This window comes from Colletotrichum jinshuiense, chromosome 3, assembly GCF_051148585.1.
Source record: "Colletotrichum jinshuiense chromosome 3, complete sequence".
Lineage (NCBI taxonomy): Eukaryota > Fungi > Ascomycota > Sordariomycetes > Glomerellales > Glomerellaceae > Colletotrichum > Colletotrichum jinshuiense.
Window position 1 is genome coordinate 1,178,026 of NC_139310.1, and position 13,892 is coordinate 1,191,917.

Sequence of the window (13,892 nt, forward strand, 5' to 3'; positions counted from 1 at the left end):
CTGCCCAAGGACTGTTCGGTCTCGACCTCCCCCCCTGCTTGTGTCCCTGCCGTATCGCTAGACTAAAAGAAGCACGGCAAGACGTACTGTACTGTATCAGTATCCGCCCACCCAAGGAATATTTCATCCACGTCCGCCTTCCCACCCCCCTCCATCTTGACAAAAGAAGCTCCCTTCCCCAGCTCCTTCCCTCTACTTCCCCGGTTGCATCTCTTCTGCCCCTAAGCTTCACCCACGGGGAAACGGGAAGTAGCAAAAAACATCAAATCCAACACGTCGCCTCTTCTTGACTGGAGAGTCTTCGCTCAAAGAGACGCCTATAGCCCTCTGTTACACGGCATCACCTTGCTTCACCGAGAAATACACCGACCACCCGCGTCAAACGGGTCACCCACACAACCAACCGCCAAGCGCACCTTAACCACCAAGGTCCCCCTTCGCCTCTCACGGGTTTTTTTTTTTTTTTACCTTGTCGCCTTGATAAATCTGTCTTGGTCCTTTCCGACATTTCTTCATTGTTCAAGCATTGAATATTATAGAGGGCATCCCCAGTCGCTTTCTCTCCCCCCCCCCCTTCAACGACAAGACACTCACTCGCCTGGCAATCCCGGCCGCAATTCCCACTTACACCACCACCCCCTCCAAAAACCCTCACATCTCGCCCGGCCCCCCGCGGCCACCCAGGCTCGCCCAACATGCCGAATCGCGACCGCGCCGATTCCGACGAGAATGAGAAGCACTCGTCTCACTCGGACGACAGCGTCCAGACCGCCATGGACCCCAATTCACACGCGCCCCAGGCTGAGAAGATGACGCGCATAACAACCGACAACCTCCTGCCCGTCCCCAACGACGATCGCGCAACGCTTTCGCCCACGGACACCCGGGAACAGGCCTCCCGCCTTAATGACGACCTCGAGCTGCTGCGCGCCGAGCGCTTCGTGTCCAACCAGGAGCACGAGCTGTCCCAGACGCGCTCCCACAAGGGTAGGGCCCACGAGCCAGAGCCCGAGGACGTCTTCGCCGGCAACCCCAACGCCGTCGAGCCCCCGAAGCCGCCGCCCGAGAAGAAGGCCGGTGCCTTCGCCTTCGCCATCTGGAAGTGGCTGAGGAAGTTCCCGCGCGTCTTCCGCTACTCCGTCTACATGATCCCCGGCGCCGCCCTGCTCCTGATCCCCGTCCTCATCGGTCACTTCGCCATCGACCCCAAGCGGTCTCCCGTCGGCGGCCCCACCGGCGTCTACCTCACTTGGTTCGGCATCTGGCTCGAGGTCATCTGGTGCTCGCTCTGGGGCTCGCGCATGATCACGAGCTTCATGCCGCTCATCTTTGGCGGCATCGGAATCGTCATGGGATCCAGCAACCACAAGAAGTGGAAGGACATTGGCCAAGGCCTCGAGCTGCACACTGCCCTCTTTATGTGGATGCTCGCCGCGCTCTGCTCATACTCGCCTATCATCAACGACCACCGTGTCCTGCCGGACAACTTCAACGAGGATGAGGACACCCTGCCCACCATCAGCTGGATCAACATTGTCCAAAAGGTCATCATCGCCTTCTTCGTCTTGGCCGCCCTCAACTGGGTTGAGAAGATCTGCATCCAGTGGATTGCCACGTCGTTCCACCAGCGCACCTACGCCCAGCGCATCGAGACCAACAAGAGCGATATCGACCACCTGGTTCACCTGTTTGAGCATTCCAAGATGCGCATCAACCGCGAGGACTCCATCTGGCTCACGACCGGCAACGGCAACGGCTCGGGCTCCAAGACCCCCATGGGCGTCGTCGGGAAGAACGTCCGCAACGTCTTCAACAAGGCCGGCGGCGTGGCGGCCCGCGTCGGGAACGACTTCATCGGCCGCAAGGTCGCCTTCAACCACGCCCGCAAGATCACCTACGAGATGCTGCGCAACACGGGCTCCGCCCACTCGCTGGCCCGCCTCATTTTCCGCAGCTTGGTGCGCGAGGGCCGCGACACCATCTACCTCGAGGACATGCAAGTCGCGTTCAAGACCGCCGAGGAGGCCGAGCACGCTTTCAGCATCTTCGACAAGGACCTCAACGGCGACATCTCCATGGAGGAGATGGAGGGCACCTGCAACGAGATCCACCTGGAGCGCAAGGCCATCGCCGCCTCGCTCAAGGACCTCGACTCCGTCATCAAGAAGCTCGACAAGGTCTTCCTCTTCATCATCGTCATCATCGCCATCATCGTATTCATCTCCATCATCTCCGGCTCCGCCGCCGCCGGCCTGGCCTCGGCCGGATCCAGCTTCCTTGGCCTTGCCTGGATGCTCCAGGCCACCGCCCAGGAGTTCCTGCAGTCCATCATCTTCGTCTTTGTCAAGCACCCCTTCGACGTCGGCGACCGCGTCACCGTCTACGGCAACACGGGCACCATGGGCACCGGCGACGACTACTACGTGACCGAGATCTCCCTCCTGTACACCGAGTTCAAGAAGATGGAGGGCCACATCGTGCAGGCGCCCAACAGCGTCCTCAACACCCTCTTCATCCTGAACCAACGCCGCTCCGCCGGCCTCGCCGACCCCGTCGAGCTCAAGCTTGGCTTCGGAACCGACCCAGCCCTCATCGACGAGCTCAAGTCCCGCATGCTCAACTTCTGCCTCGAGCACAAGCGCGACTACCAGCCCCGTATCATCACCGAGGTCAAGACCCTCAACGAGGTCCAGTCCTTCACCATGAACCTCATCTTCTTCCACAAGTCCAACTTCCAAAACGAACTGCTTCGCCTGCAGAGGCACAACAAGTTCGCTGCCCAGCTCATGGCCGAGATCCGCGACCTGCGCATGCAGGGCCCCTGGCAGGTGCAGCCCGGCGGCTCCCGCGATTTCCCCCTGTACTGGGCCGGCGGCGCCCCGCCCCCGTCCTACGACTCCTCGGGTGCCAAGGGCGTCGGCCCGAGCAGCAGCAATATCGCCCTCGCGTCGCCCACCTCCGAGGCCGTCCAGTCGCCCGACTCCGCTACCACCGCCGGCCCGGCCGTCGTCACTCGTTCGCGCGCCGACTCGCGCACGGGCATGGTGCCCTTTATCGACGACAACTGGAGCGACTTCCAGGACGTCTTCGAAGCTCGCCGCGAGGTCCACCAGCCGCACGTCTCGCGGCTCCAGAGCATCCGCGAGCGCTCCGACCTCGAGCGCCCCGAGAGCTCCACCTCGGGCGTCGCGCACTCGCGCCACAGCCAGGACTCGGCCTCGCAGCGTCGCCGGTTCTTCGGCCGGCCGCGGAGCTCCAGCAAGGTGCGCACCGGCGACATTGTCTAGGCCGACGAGCCCGACGCTTTTGTTTTATTTTACGAGATTTCTTGTCTCGAGAGCTGTCAGACTGCACAGCTACTATTACTACTACACTACGAGGGTTTACCATCACCCCTCCCAACGCCAGCAAGCAAACGCGGCTCCGCGGGAGGGGGCTTTACCCTACACTCCTTTCATAATGCGATATTTGTAATCGGATTCCAGGCGAAGGAAGCGAGAGATGAAACAAGTCATCGAGACGGGGTGCGAGAGAGAGTGAGGCAGAGGGGGAGAATGAGCATGTTGTGCAATGACCAACCCCGCCGTGAGGAACTTCGGTATTGTTTGTGGGCGAACACTACGCTGGTGTCGGCGGGAAGGAGGGAATTCCCCCCCGCCCCGGAGAAATTGGCACAAGGATTTGCATTGTACGACCAAAGATTTATTAGCATCAGAGAAGGCGAAGGAAGAAGAAGAAGAAGAAGAAGAAGAAGAAGAAGAAGAAGAGCGCCTTCTCCCTTTTAGACTGAAATCGGGGTAAAATACCCAATAGAGATCTCGATTCATAATTCCACAGACATGGACTCCAACGCTGCCTCGGGTGTGTTTTTTTCCGATGGTAGTGAGCAGGAAGATCGATGTGTAGCCGGAACGGAAGTCTGCGGTCCTTCAGCCCAAGTTTGCGGATTCCGAGAACATTACAGTGGGCTACACTAATATCACGCCTTTATATCAACTGGCTTCATGACCGTTGCTGTGCCCGCCCGTGAATAACATCCTATGAACAGAGATCCTGCTCTGTCCGAAGGGGATCCATGGAACATGTTAATCACATGACAAATGGACGGCTCTGCATTCCCAAAATATAGTATCGTATGTTGGTGGTTTCGGTCTCAGCTTTGCTTGCTACGGACCCATAGGAATACAAACACTGCCATAAATCTATGCTTGAAGCAGCTAATAGAACAATATCGACCCAAAGGCCTATTTGAGCATATCCTCTCCTTTGTGAATACCCTCCATAAGTCCATAACAAACGCAGTTTCTCACACAAGCACGCGCGTGGCGTTGGAACATTACCGCATACCGCATGCTTATCAGAATCCCGCTCGTACCAATACGCCACCAAAATACCTAATCACAACTCCCGGATTCCAACTTCCAGCTTCCTACTAAAGTCATCAATCTCTCATGACCTGTTACCAGCAGAGAACGTTAAATGTACATTTGCTTTCAATTACAACCTGAGAGTACGTAGGATAGAGCACGTCAAAGGCAGAGGCAATGGCCGAGTTGTAGGCGCTGTCAAACTTGGTCGCATTGCACTCGTTGCAGTGGATTCCAATGTCGGGCTCCGACCACTTCACCTCGTAGCCGATGAAGCCTTTGAGTTCTCCAGTCGCCGCGTCAAAGGCGGTAAGGTTGAAAGTCGAAGGGAGCGTCAGTGTGTCGTTGGTTGTGTCGTTAGCAAAAGGGGCTGGGCCGCGGTTCTGAACGAAATAGCCGTCGGGGCCAGGGAGGGAACCGAGGTTCTTGAGTACGTTGAAGAGGATGGGCAGGAAGTTTAGAGGAGAGTCGTTGGTGCCTTGGCAGCGGGCCGTGACAGAAGAATTGAGGCGGTTAGAGAAGGGGTTGGGGCTGCACACGCCGTCGGCGGTGAAGAGGATGCTGCTCAGGAAGTGGCCCATGGTGCCGTACCATACGGCAGGACGCGGACTAACATCAACCTTGACGCTCAGGGTGCTGCCATTTGCGGCGTTGCCGGGAGTACCCGTGAAGATGGTGCTGTTGACTGACGAGGCACTTGCTGAGGGAACACTGATCCAAGGGGTTGGGCCGTTCTCGAGGTGATTGCAGACGAAAGCCGAGACGCAGGTCGTGTTCCCCGACGCACTGGTGCCGACAGGGCGTCCGCGGTAAGTGTAGCACCAGAGAGTGGTGCCGCCGTCCTTGGTGCTCATTGCCTTGCCTGCACGAAGGGGCTCGGGAGTGCCATCTTCGATCCAGGCAGACCAAGTCTCCCCGTTGGGAAAGGTTGCAGAGGCACCTTCAAAGTTCCAGGGATATTTGCCTCCATTGAAGGGCATCTCGACGACAAGGTCAGGAGGAGCAGGGTCCGCTTCGGCAGACGAGGACCAAATGGCACCCCGGTACCAGTTCATCTGTCGGGAAGTGGACCAGGTCTGGTTCAGAGGGTTGGTGCCGATGCCGCAGTCGGCCAGGACCAGGTTCTGATCGCCGTTGGTCTGGGCGAGGTTGTGCAGGCCGAGGGAAGACATGGCCGCGAGGGCCTTGAGGGTGCGGGTGATGGTCATTTTGAAGCGACAGACGTGATGAGAGTAAATTTAGGTCAGAAGAACGAGGCTTAGAGAGAGGCAATTCAGGCTTGAAGGTGACGAGTTTGCTGTCGCAGGAGTTGTTTGAGGAGGGCGTTTGGTGTTGGAGAGGTTGTAGAGGAGTTGGGGACAAACAGAGGCGAGAGGAGGCCGAGTAATCATCATAGCGTCAAGGCAGCAAGGCAACGCATTTCCATCAAAGAAAGAAGGTAGATGTTGTGAAACTGCCTCGTGACTCCAGACGATGTTTGAGTGCGGGAGTTTCCTGCCGAGACCAATATACTGAGCGGGCCCAGAGGGTGAGAGAAGTTGCGTAGATACGATTCGAGAGGGCATCTGCCATGGCGGAGAGGAAGGCGGCGGACCATGATGCCTCCTCTATCTGGGGTACTGTATATAGTAGTTCCTTCCCTTGTAATTTCATAGCCGACAAGCCTCGGGAGCTGGAGTGTCAAGATACGAGCTGTTTCACATGAGATCCGGGAAGCCACGGCCACCGCAACACGTCGCACCCGTTCGGGGGGTACGCATCATCCACGGAGAGTGAAGTGACTTGGGCACATCCACCGCCCTGCCCGCTCTGTGTTCGGTTTAAGATGGCAGGATTCGCTCTGCATATTTAGCCAGCTGCTCCCAGGTAGGTTGTGCGAATGCGTATGAGGTTGCGTCAGAGAATTGGGATACATAGTATATTAACCTAGTTAATATCAGGCTCTATGGCGGAAGCTGGCACTGTTGTACTACTTCGACCACAACAAGGTGCAAGGTGAGATTAACCTGGGACGCACCAGCGGCTGGTTAGAGAATGGGGCCGGGGTAATTGCTGGGGAGATCAACGGGAAATATATGACTATGGAATGTCCCTGCTGAAGGAGAATTCAATTGCTTTGAACGCGGTTGGAGGACTTGGACCATGCCAAAGGCTTCTTCTATTACTGTTTCAGAATGATTTACGAATCTTATACGTCCGCCCGTCAAGTTGATGGTTGCTCAGGTGGGCAAGCAGAAAACAAGTGAAATTTGTTGCGTAAGTCTTAGGCCTGTCTACTTTAGCCCTTCGTCCTAGGAAAAGTCCCTTGATGGGAGATAAAGCCATTCGTGGTAGTACAGAACGTTCTTTCAAATGTCGAAAAGTCCAAGCAAGTTCTATGTGGTTTGTATTTGTTACCTCTACAAGACCACCACTTGACTATAGTGGCCCCCGCGGCGCCCGCAATTGATCTGGTAAGTCCTCCGGGTTTCCAATGTAAAAGGGTTTGTATCCAGCCGGCTGCAGCTTTTCTTGCTGTAACATTTCGGTGAACCATTTCGCAAAATCGCTGACAGGAGCAGGCTCCAGCGGCGTGCCCATGCCTCTTAGGTGTCGCTCCTCATCTAGGACCACCAAAGCGCTGAGTCCATTGTAGTTGACCACCAACTGCTTGTAATTCTCGGGCCTTCGATCCTCCCATATGTTATCAGCTTGTATAATGTCCTCACGCAAGCCCATGAGCCACGGATGCACCGCGGAGATGTAGTCGTGCAAAGTGACATATCCCTTGGATGCGTCCGAAGGCTTAACAACCAAGCGTGGCGCCCTGGTGGGTCGATCCGTGTCGCAGCACCGCAGTAAATCTGGCTCCTCCTCGTCGTCCTCATTGTCATCAGCATTTTCATCCTCCGTATATTGGTATAGCTCCGGATCAAGCTCCCCAAAAACGCAGTTCTCGTCGTCTAGTTCCGCATGCCGGTGCCAATCGAGCCAATTTTCTTGCCAATCCTCCAGTGCGTAGACCCTGACAGTGATTGACCCAATCTTAGGCTCCGTCAGCGGTGCCTGCGCGTCAGCGTGCCAGATGGTGTTTCCTGAGAGGTCTTGTTGGGCGAAAGGCTCGCATGGCAGGTCTTTGTTGTGCCAATCTTGTACAACAAAGACGCAGGCCTCCAGCGGACCTTGAAGCTTCCAGAATATGCGCTGAAACTCGGGAGTCATACGGGTGGGTGTGCCCGTCTTGCGCAGCTCTTCGAACGCCGGAAAGGCGGATGGTTCGTTGGACATGGTGTCTCAGTTTTCAGGAACAAACTAAAATTGTGATGGTACAGCTGTGGGCTTGTTGGTCTCAACGAATACAGCATCGTTGGTTATAAAGAAACGCAGAAACTATTTTTGATCCCTGTAAACGGTTGCTGCCTAAACCCATACTTTCTGAAAATGGCTACGCACCTGGATCAATTTTGCAAATTATTCCAAGATCCTTGATTCGACGCGATTCTTCCGGAACTGTGCGCAATGATATTGATATCATATCGAACTGCATTGCCAAGCTGCAAATTAGAACCCAGTAACACTCAACGTAAGCTGTTAAAGGTTCTTGTTGCAACCCCCACCCTCCAGTTAGTATGCCTGCACTTACCTGGTAAAGCGAAGACAGCAGTGTTTTCTCTGCACGGCAATTTGTCTCTTGGACAGTGAATAGCTTTGTTCAGTGTTTTCAGAGACACAATATAGCCTCAGCAAGGAGGCCATTAGATACCCTAAAACAGGGGCTATAAAACCAAGACATCGGCAAATTTCAACAATCACTACTCGTAAAACGGGGAAAGAAGGAGAACATGTGTAGTTTTACTTGTAAGGGCACAATGTCACCAAACTGATCTTTGTAAGTTATTGGCAGAGCCATACGTGGCAGCTGCAACATTTTCATATGTTGAAAACCCGAAAATTTCCTTCAAGCCAATTTCTGCCCGCAATAACGCCCCTGAGTGGACTCATTGCCCAAATGATTATATGATAGACTATTACACTAGTCCTTGAGTTCATGTCCACAGAGAATATCAAAAAGAGATTCTCTGACGTCCTCGTCTTGGTCTTCCTGCTCTACGTTGCGATGTCATGTCGCATGAAAACTGGTCCCCCTCATCCAATTCTCGACTCAGCGGCTCGGAAATTCCTGCCGTGGAAAACAAGACTTTGACCATACGCCCGGCCTTCCGACTGTCATCAACAAGGCGCATGAGGCAGTGGACGAGCTCATCCAACTCTTCATCGGTACTGTGCTCGAGGTCATCTTCAAGAGTGTTTAGTCCGTCGATAACGATAACAAGTATGGGCGAGAGCAAGTTCTCTGCCAGATGAGCAAACAGACTCAGGGCTTTCCCCCACGTTCTAAGAGTCCCGTCAAGGCTGGAGGGGCCGTCCCCGACTGGTACAACACTCTCAGGGTCGCGTGATGTAGGGAGCAGGATGGCGATTTGTCGAGTCAGGGAGTAAATCAGCCCGGTTAGCCCTATCGCCTGTCGAGTTCTGTTCTTAGGCGGCTCTTCGGTTGGAAGACTGCAGAAATGCGAGATGACTTGGACGCCGGCGTTGCGTGCAAGAGAAATGTACGCTGCAACCGACTGCTGCAGTATACTGGAGCTCTCTGGGCGGTAACGTCCATGGGCATAGAGGATTTGCGAATCCATAGTAGTCGTGAAGGCATTGAGTCTTCCCACGAATGCAGCATCTGCCAGCAGGGAGTGCGCGGAGTCGGCGAGAGGGTGCACATCCAACCAGTCAAAGTAGGTCTCAAGACGGTGTGTTTGGGCCTCTATCTCTGCAACGCGCAGCGTGGTCGACATAGTGGCAGGCTCAACTGGGTCCGGCCCTTGAATTAAGAGGCCTCTACCACGTGATTCTGTCATGTTGATCAGCCGCTGAGATTCGTAATAAAATTCGGCAAATTTTACCTTCTGTGCCAGAAACTTGAAGCTCTGGATTGCTAGTCGTTGTATATGTCGCTTGCTGCATTAGCAGGGCCGTGATAGACCTTCCTGTAATCTCAGATGTGATCCTGCGGCTATACTCCTCCATCATCCCTTCTAATGCCATCTTCAAGTCTTCACTCGACGATTGGATCCGAAGCTGCACCGCTTTGTCGACAATGTCTGCAGTCACGCTTTCGCGAAGCCTCGACTCTTTCTGGCCGGCCTCGAACATGATCAAGAGATTCTTCACGTCTTGACCAGTCTCTTCTGCGATGAGCTTGTTGACTTTGACATCGGCGGACATGTAGTATTGTATCTGTTGTGACAGCACCCGTGAGGTGTCGGCCACTCTGTTCAGATCTTCCTGGAACAAGTCTCCTAGATTTTCGTTGAAACTCATCGCAAACCTCGATCTGCTTTTTTCAGTGAACCATTTCATGAACTTGCTCAAGTAGTTGAATATTTGTCCGTAAAGTCTCATGGTCAGCTGCTGAATCACCCGCGTCTCGTACACGTGGCCTCGTTGGACCAGGCCGACGGCATCGTTGATGGCTATGATACCCTCTGCAAAGGATTCTGTCACTTTGATGTGATTCGCAGATGCCTGTTGTCCTTTAGCTTTGGAGAAGAACGTCACGTCTTGTTGTAGGAGCTGCAAACCTTGATGATCATTGACACAGATCCAGCAATGACTGACACCCATTCTGTTTCCGACGGAAGCATCTTTAAAGCTGTCGAGTGGTTGTTGAGGCCATTGCACATCTTGCGAACCCAGTCTTTTGCACGTTCCACATTACTTTCCTTATGCTTCGTTGCCCACTGTGCTTGTATGGAGGAAACGACATGCTCGACATCCTCCCAGCTTGTGGGCAGCGGTCCTTTTGAGAGATGACTTGGCACAAGAGCCTGAAAGCCCTGCATCGAATGAAGAAGCTCTGACTCAGCTCGTTTGAACGCAACAATATCATTTGGCCTTTAAATATTAGCTGTACATCGATTATTGCAGCGGAATTCCTTCAAGGGTCGCGGATATCTGAAATTGGTGGAATCACTTACCTGGTGAATGATACCTGGGCCTCGATCCGTTGAATCTCCTCTCTCCTAGCTTTGGCTTTGGCTTTCCGCTCCCTTTCCGCAGCTAACTCGGACCGAACTTGAGAGAATTCTTCAGTGTCATCTTGTCTATCCCGTTGGATTGTATCGATTTCCCAAGAATATCGCTCGACCAGGGCGCCTGGTGTGGGATCTACAAGTGACATTGAAAAGTTGTGAAATGGTACCCTTTAATCTCTTGATTCAGCAAAAGACGATAAAATGAGCAACTCAGATGTTGAAAAAAACGATTGCGCAGGATTTATCATTTTGTACCGATGAAGGTTGCATGAGCAAAGGCAATATGGTAATTGATTTGCCAGCCTGCTCCTCTCAGCCTGCTTCTGCCCACCACTACAAAGAATCCTTCGGGTTGCACGTGAGGGGCAGTGCTTCGGTATATGCAGTTCCATCCAATGCATGACCTCCATAGCGAGGAGATAATGGACGTTAATAGCTACGTTACCGCCCCTTGGCGCTTACTTGCATCAAGGCTGCGGATACACCGGCACATCCCAGTCTCTACTGGCCAACTATATTGCTAGCCACCGTTTCTATGGACCTCGGTGCCAATGCCTACTGGTTAAATGTTCATAAAGGTTGAAGAGCCGCGACACCCCAAGGTAACCCGGTTCAACCATAGTTGTGTCGATGGTCCCGGCGATTTGAAAGTTTTCGGGTTGCTTCCGTCAATTTGGTCGTATTGTAACGCGTCGCTGCCATTCGCCTTTCAACACACGAAAGCTTTACAGACCAACAGCTTAAGCGATTGGCATGTAACACAGGCGACAACCAAGAGGCAAACTATGTCAACAAAAACCGACACGATAACCGTTGAGTTGAAAATGGACACGGTAAGCGAATGCGCTACAAGATTGCAGAACCGTTTGTAATAATCTCTGCCAGCAGACAGTAGAAGCCCCCGCAGAAAACGCCCCTGGGCTGCCGATTTCTTCAAGCGAGCAGTTACCACTCTGGGACAGCCATGGACCGGACTTGATCAAATATAGAATCGAGTACGTGAACGTGGGATCGGACAGTAAGAAATCATTTGAGGGAAATAAGGGGGAGCCGGACGGACTCGCCCGCGACAAAGAGCCGCCTGTATTCGAGTATGTCGAAGTCCGCGTGACGGACGACCCTATTAAGGCCGAGAACTCGGAAAAGGACACCAGCACGCAGTACCACACCAAGCACAGAGGTCATGCTTACCTCCGAATTCTCTCACCGGCGGTGTCTGAGGCTTTGAGATGTGTTGTGGATTACTATCCCGGCATAGACCTTTCCAAACATGTCATCGATGTCCCTGAGCCGTTTGCGATTTTCGTCTTCTTCGAGCAGCAGCTCAACGAATATCGCGAACGGCTGAAACACAGAGCAGATGATGTCACGTCGTCCTGCATAAATAGGTATGCCTACAAGCATGTAGGCATAGTCCAGGATTTCGTGCGCCAAAAGGTCTCAAAGGCCGTCGAGGCCGAGCGGGAACGCCACGCAAGGGGCTACGCAACCTTTGACATGCTCTGGCTGCTTTACAAACCTGGGTCCGAAGTCTACTACGACTTTTACGAAGTCGGTGAACACGATCCGTACATCGTGGAAAACGTCCTATTCGGATTGATAAACGGAACAACTAGCGAGTTTAGAATCGCGCATTGGAACCTGGGCGCTAATGACGTTGTTGTCGGGCCTTCCGAGTTCAACTTCCGCACGATCAAGCGCTTTGCTGGCGAGAAGGCAATCGTATCAATGGATACGTATCCTTGCGAATACCTCAAGTTTACCGAGGGTCTGGACGGGGGGGAAGTGTCGAAGATCAGGGATCATTTCATAGCACGAGGGAAGAAGTGGTACACGATGAGACAGAAGCCGAAATGCCACCAATTTGACGGGCACACGACATCCTACCCGAGGCGAAAGGTAACCATCACTAGCGACTTGAGTGACTCACTGGTGAAAACTGTCCGTGACTGACTGAGATTCCAACAGTACAACAGTCTTGCTTCGGTCGACCCTATCCAGTTCAACTGGAGCGCCAAAAAGGAAAGGACCACGCCTGTCGTTGGCAGCTTTCCACTTGCTTCGGGCGCACTCAAAATCTGCTCTTGCAAGCTCTGCGAGGACGAGATATACCAGCACGCCGTAAAGCCCAAGTTCACCGACTGGGTTGATATCAATCCCTTCACCGTCGAACAACTGACAGAAAGCCAGTACTTTCTGTGCGATTATGAGGTCGAATCGTTTTTGTTCAAAACCAGGTCTTGGGGTGAGTAAAGGAAGCAAATAGAGGTTCATGAACACGCATCTGATTCATACTAGAACTGCTCCACATCGACGGATTCCAGCCTGCCACGTTTGAAAGAACGCTCTTTGACCGACTGGTTCTGAATACAGACACGAAAGAGCTGATCAGGAACCTGACCGCAATGTACATTAGAGACGACGCCAGGCCTTCTCTGCAGGAGGACCGGGGTTACACGAAGATCAGCGTCATTCACAAACAGTCGGTGGAGAAGAAGGGGGAAACGACGTGGTCTGCCGATTTTATTGAAGGGAAGGGAGAGGGTCTTACGTTTTTGCTCCATGGAAAGCCCGGGGTTGGCAAGACATATACTGCAGGTTAGTTGTGCCGCTTGTTCGTTTTCAGCGGACCGAGATGAAGTTGCGACTGACGAAAGCAGAGTGCATTGCAAACTACACTGGACGCCCACTCCTGTCACTGACCTGCTCCGATATTGGCGTGGAGCCGAAATCGATCGAGGAGAATCTGAGGCAGTGGTTCAAACTGGCGGAGAATTGGGGCGCGATCATGCTCATCGATGAAGCAGACATCTACATGGAGCGAAGAGAAATCCAGGACCTGGAACGCAATCATTTGGTCGCAGGCTTTTTGAGGGCCTTGGAGTACTACAGAGGCATCCTGTTCCTCACCACCAACCGTGTGGGCACGTTCGACGAGGCCTTCATCTCCCGCATCCACATCCAGATTTATTATCCGCCTTTCCGCGACGAGGACCGCGACAAGGTCTGGGACGCCTTCTTTCAGAAACTTGAAGAGGACCGGGAGACATCCATGCGCATCATGCAGTCGACGAAAGACTACATCCAGTCCGAGGAGCTTCGAGCGTTGGATTGGAACGGCAGAGAGATCAGAAATGGTAAGTGCCACCTATGGCTAATGTGATCGTAACGTATGGCAACATTGAGGACCAAGCTGATGTATATTTTTTGGGGGTAGCCTTCCAAGTCGCCGTTGCACTGGCTGAGGCCCGAGCCGACCGAGATGGCAAAGGTCGGGTTCTCATCAAACCAGAACACATCAGAGCATCTGTGCAGATGTCGAGAGAGTTCAAGCACTACGTCACGAAGATTCACAAGCAGGACCCTAGCAAGCTGGCTGCTAGTCTGGGTAATCGATTCGACGCATATGGTACGGAGTCACAAAAGAAGACGGAACAGGCCGAGAAGAAATTCTAAG

The 13,892-nt window shown here is 53.5% G+C and overlaps 5 protein-coding genes across 5 annotated transcripts; 2 read left to right on the forward strand and 3 right to left on the reverse strand.

Moving 5' to 3' along the window:
• Positions 1-695: 695 nt before the first annotated feature.
• Positions 696-3,287, forward strand: EsH8_III_000347 (Mechanosensitive ion channel-domain-containing protein; the record flags this gene model as incomplete). Its single annotated transcript, XM_083262072.1, has 1 exon — positions 696-3,287. The coding sequence occupies one exon, from the start codon at positions 696-698 to the stop codon at positions 3,285-3,287; it is 2,592 nt and encodes an 863-aa protein (XP_083122559.1).
• Positions 3,288-4,459: 1,172 nt separating this feature from the next.
• EsH8_III_000348 (uncharacterized protein) lies at positions 4,460-5,575 on the reverse strand (the record flags this gene model as incomplete). Its single annotated transcript, XM_083262073.1, has 1 exon — positions 4,460-5,575. The coding sequence occupies one exon, from the start codon at positions 5,573-5,575 to the stop codon at positions 4,460-4,462; it is 1,116 nt and encodes a 371-aa protein (XP_083122560.1).
• A 1,210-nt stretch (positions 5,576-6,785) lies between these two features.
• EsH8_III_000349 (uncharacterized protein) lies at positions 6,786-7,634 on the reverse strand (the record flags this gene model as incomplete). Its single annotated transcript, XM_083262074.1, has 1 exon — positions 6,786-7,634. The coding sequence occupies one exon, from the start codon at positions 7,632-7,634 to the stop codon at positions 6,786-6,788; it is 849 nt and encodes a 282-aa protein (XP_083122561.1).
• Positions 7,635-8,379: 745 nt separating this feature from the next.
• On the reverse strand, positions 8,380-10,025 carry EsH8_III_000350 (uncharacterized protein; the record flags this gene model as incomplete). The annotated part of the gene is made up of 3 exons (XM_083262075.1): positions 8,380-8,453; positions 8,557-9,239; positions 9,385-10,025. The coding sequence occupies 3 exons, from the start codon at positions 10,023-10,025 to the stop codon at positions 8,380-8,382; spliced, it is 1,398 nt and encodes a 465-aa protein (XP_083122562.1).
• Positions 10,026-11,220: 1,195 nt separating this feature from the next.
• Positions 11,221-13,891, forward strand: EsH8_III_000351 (ATP-binding protein; the record flags this gene model as incomplete). The annotated part of the gene is made up of 6 exons (XM_083262076.1): positions 11,221-11,268; positions 11,324-12,334; positions 12,404-12,680; positions 12,734-13,033; positions 13,096-13,572; positions 13,653-13,891. 6 exons carry the CDS (start codon positions 11,221-11,223, stop codon positions 13,889-13,891), a joined length of 2,352 nt encoding a protein of 783 aa, XP_083122563.1.
• Between the last annotated feature and the right edge of the window lies 1 nt (position 13,892).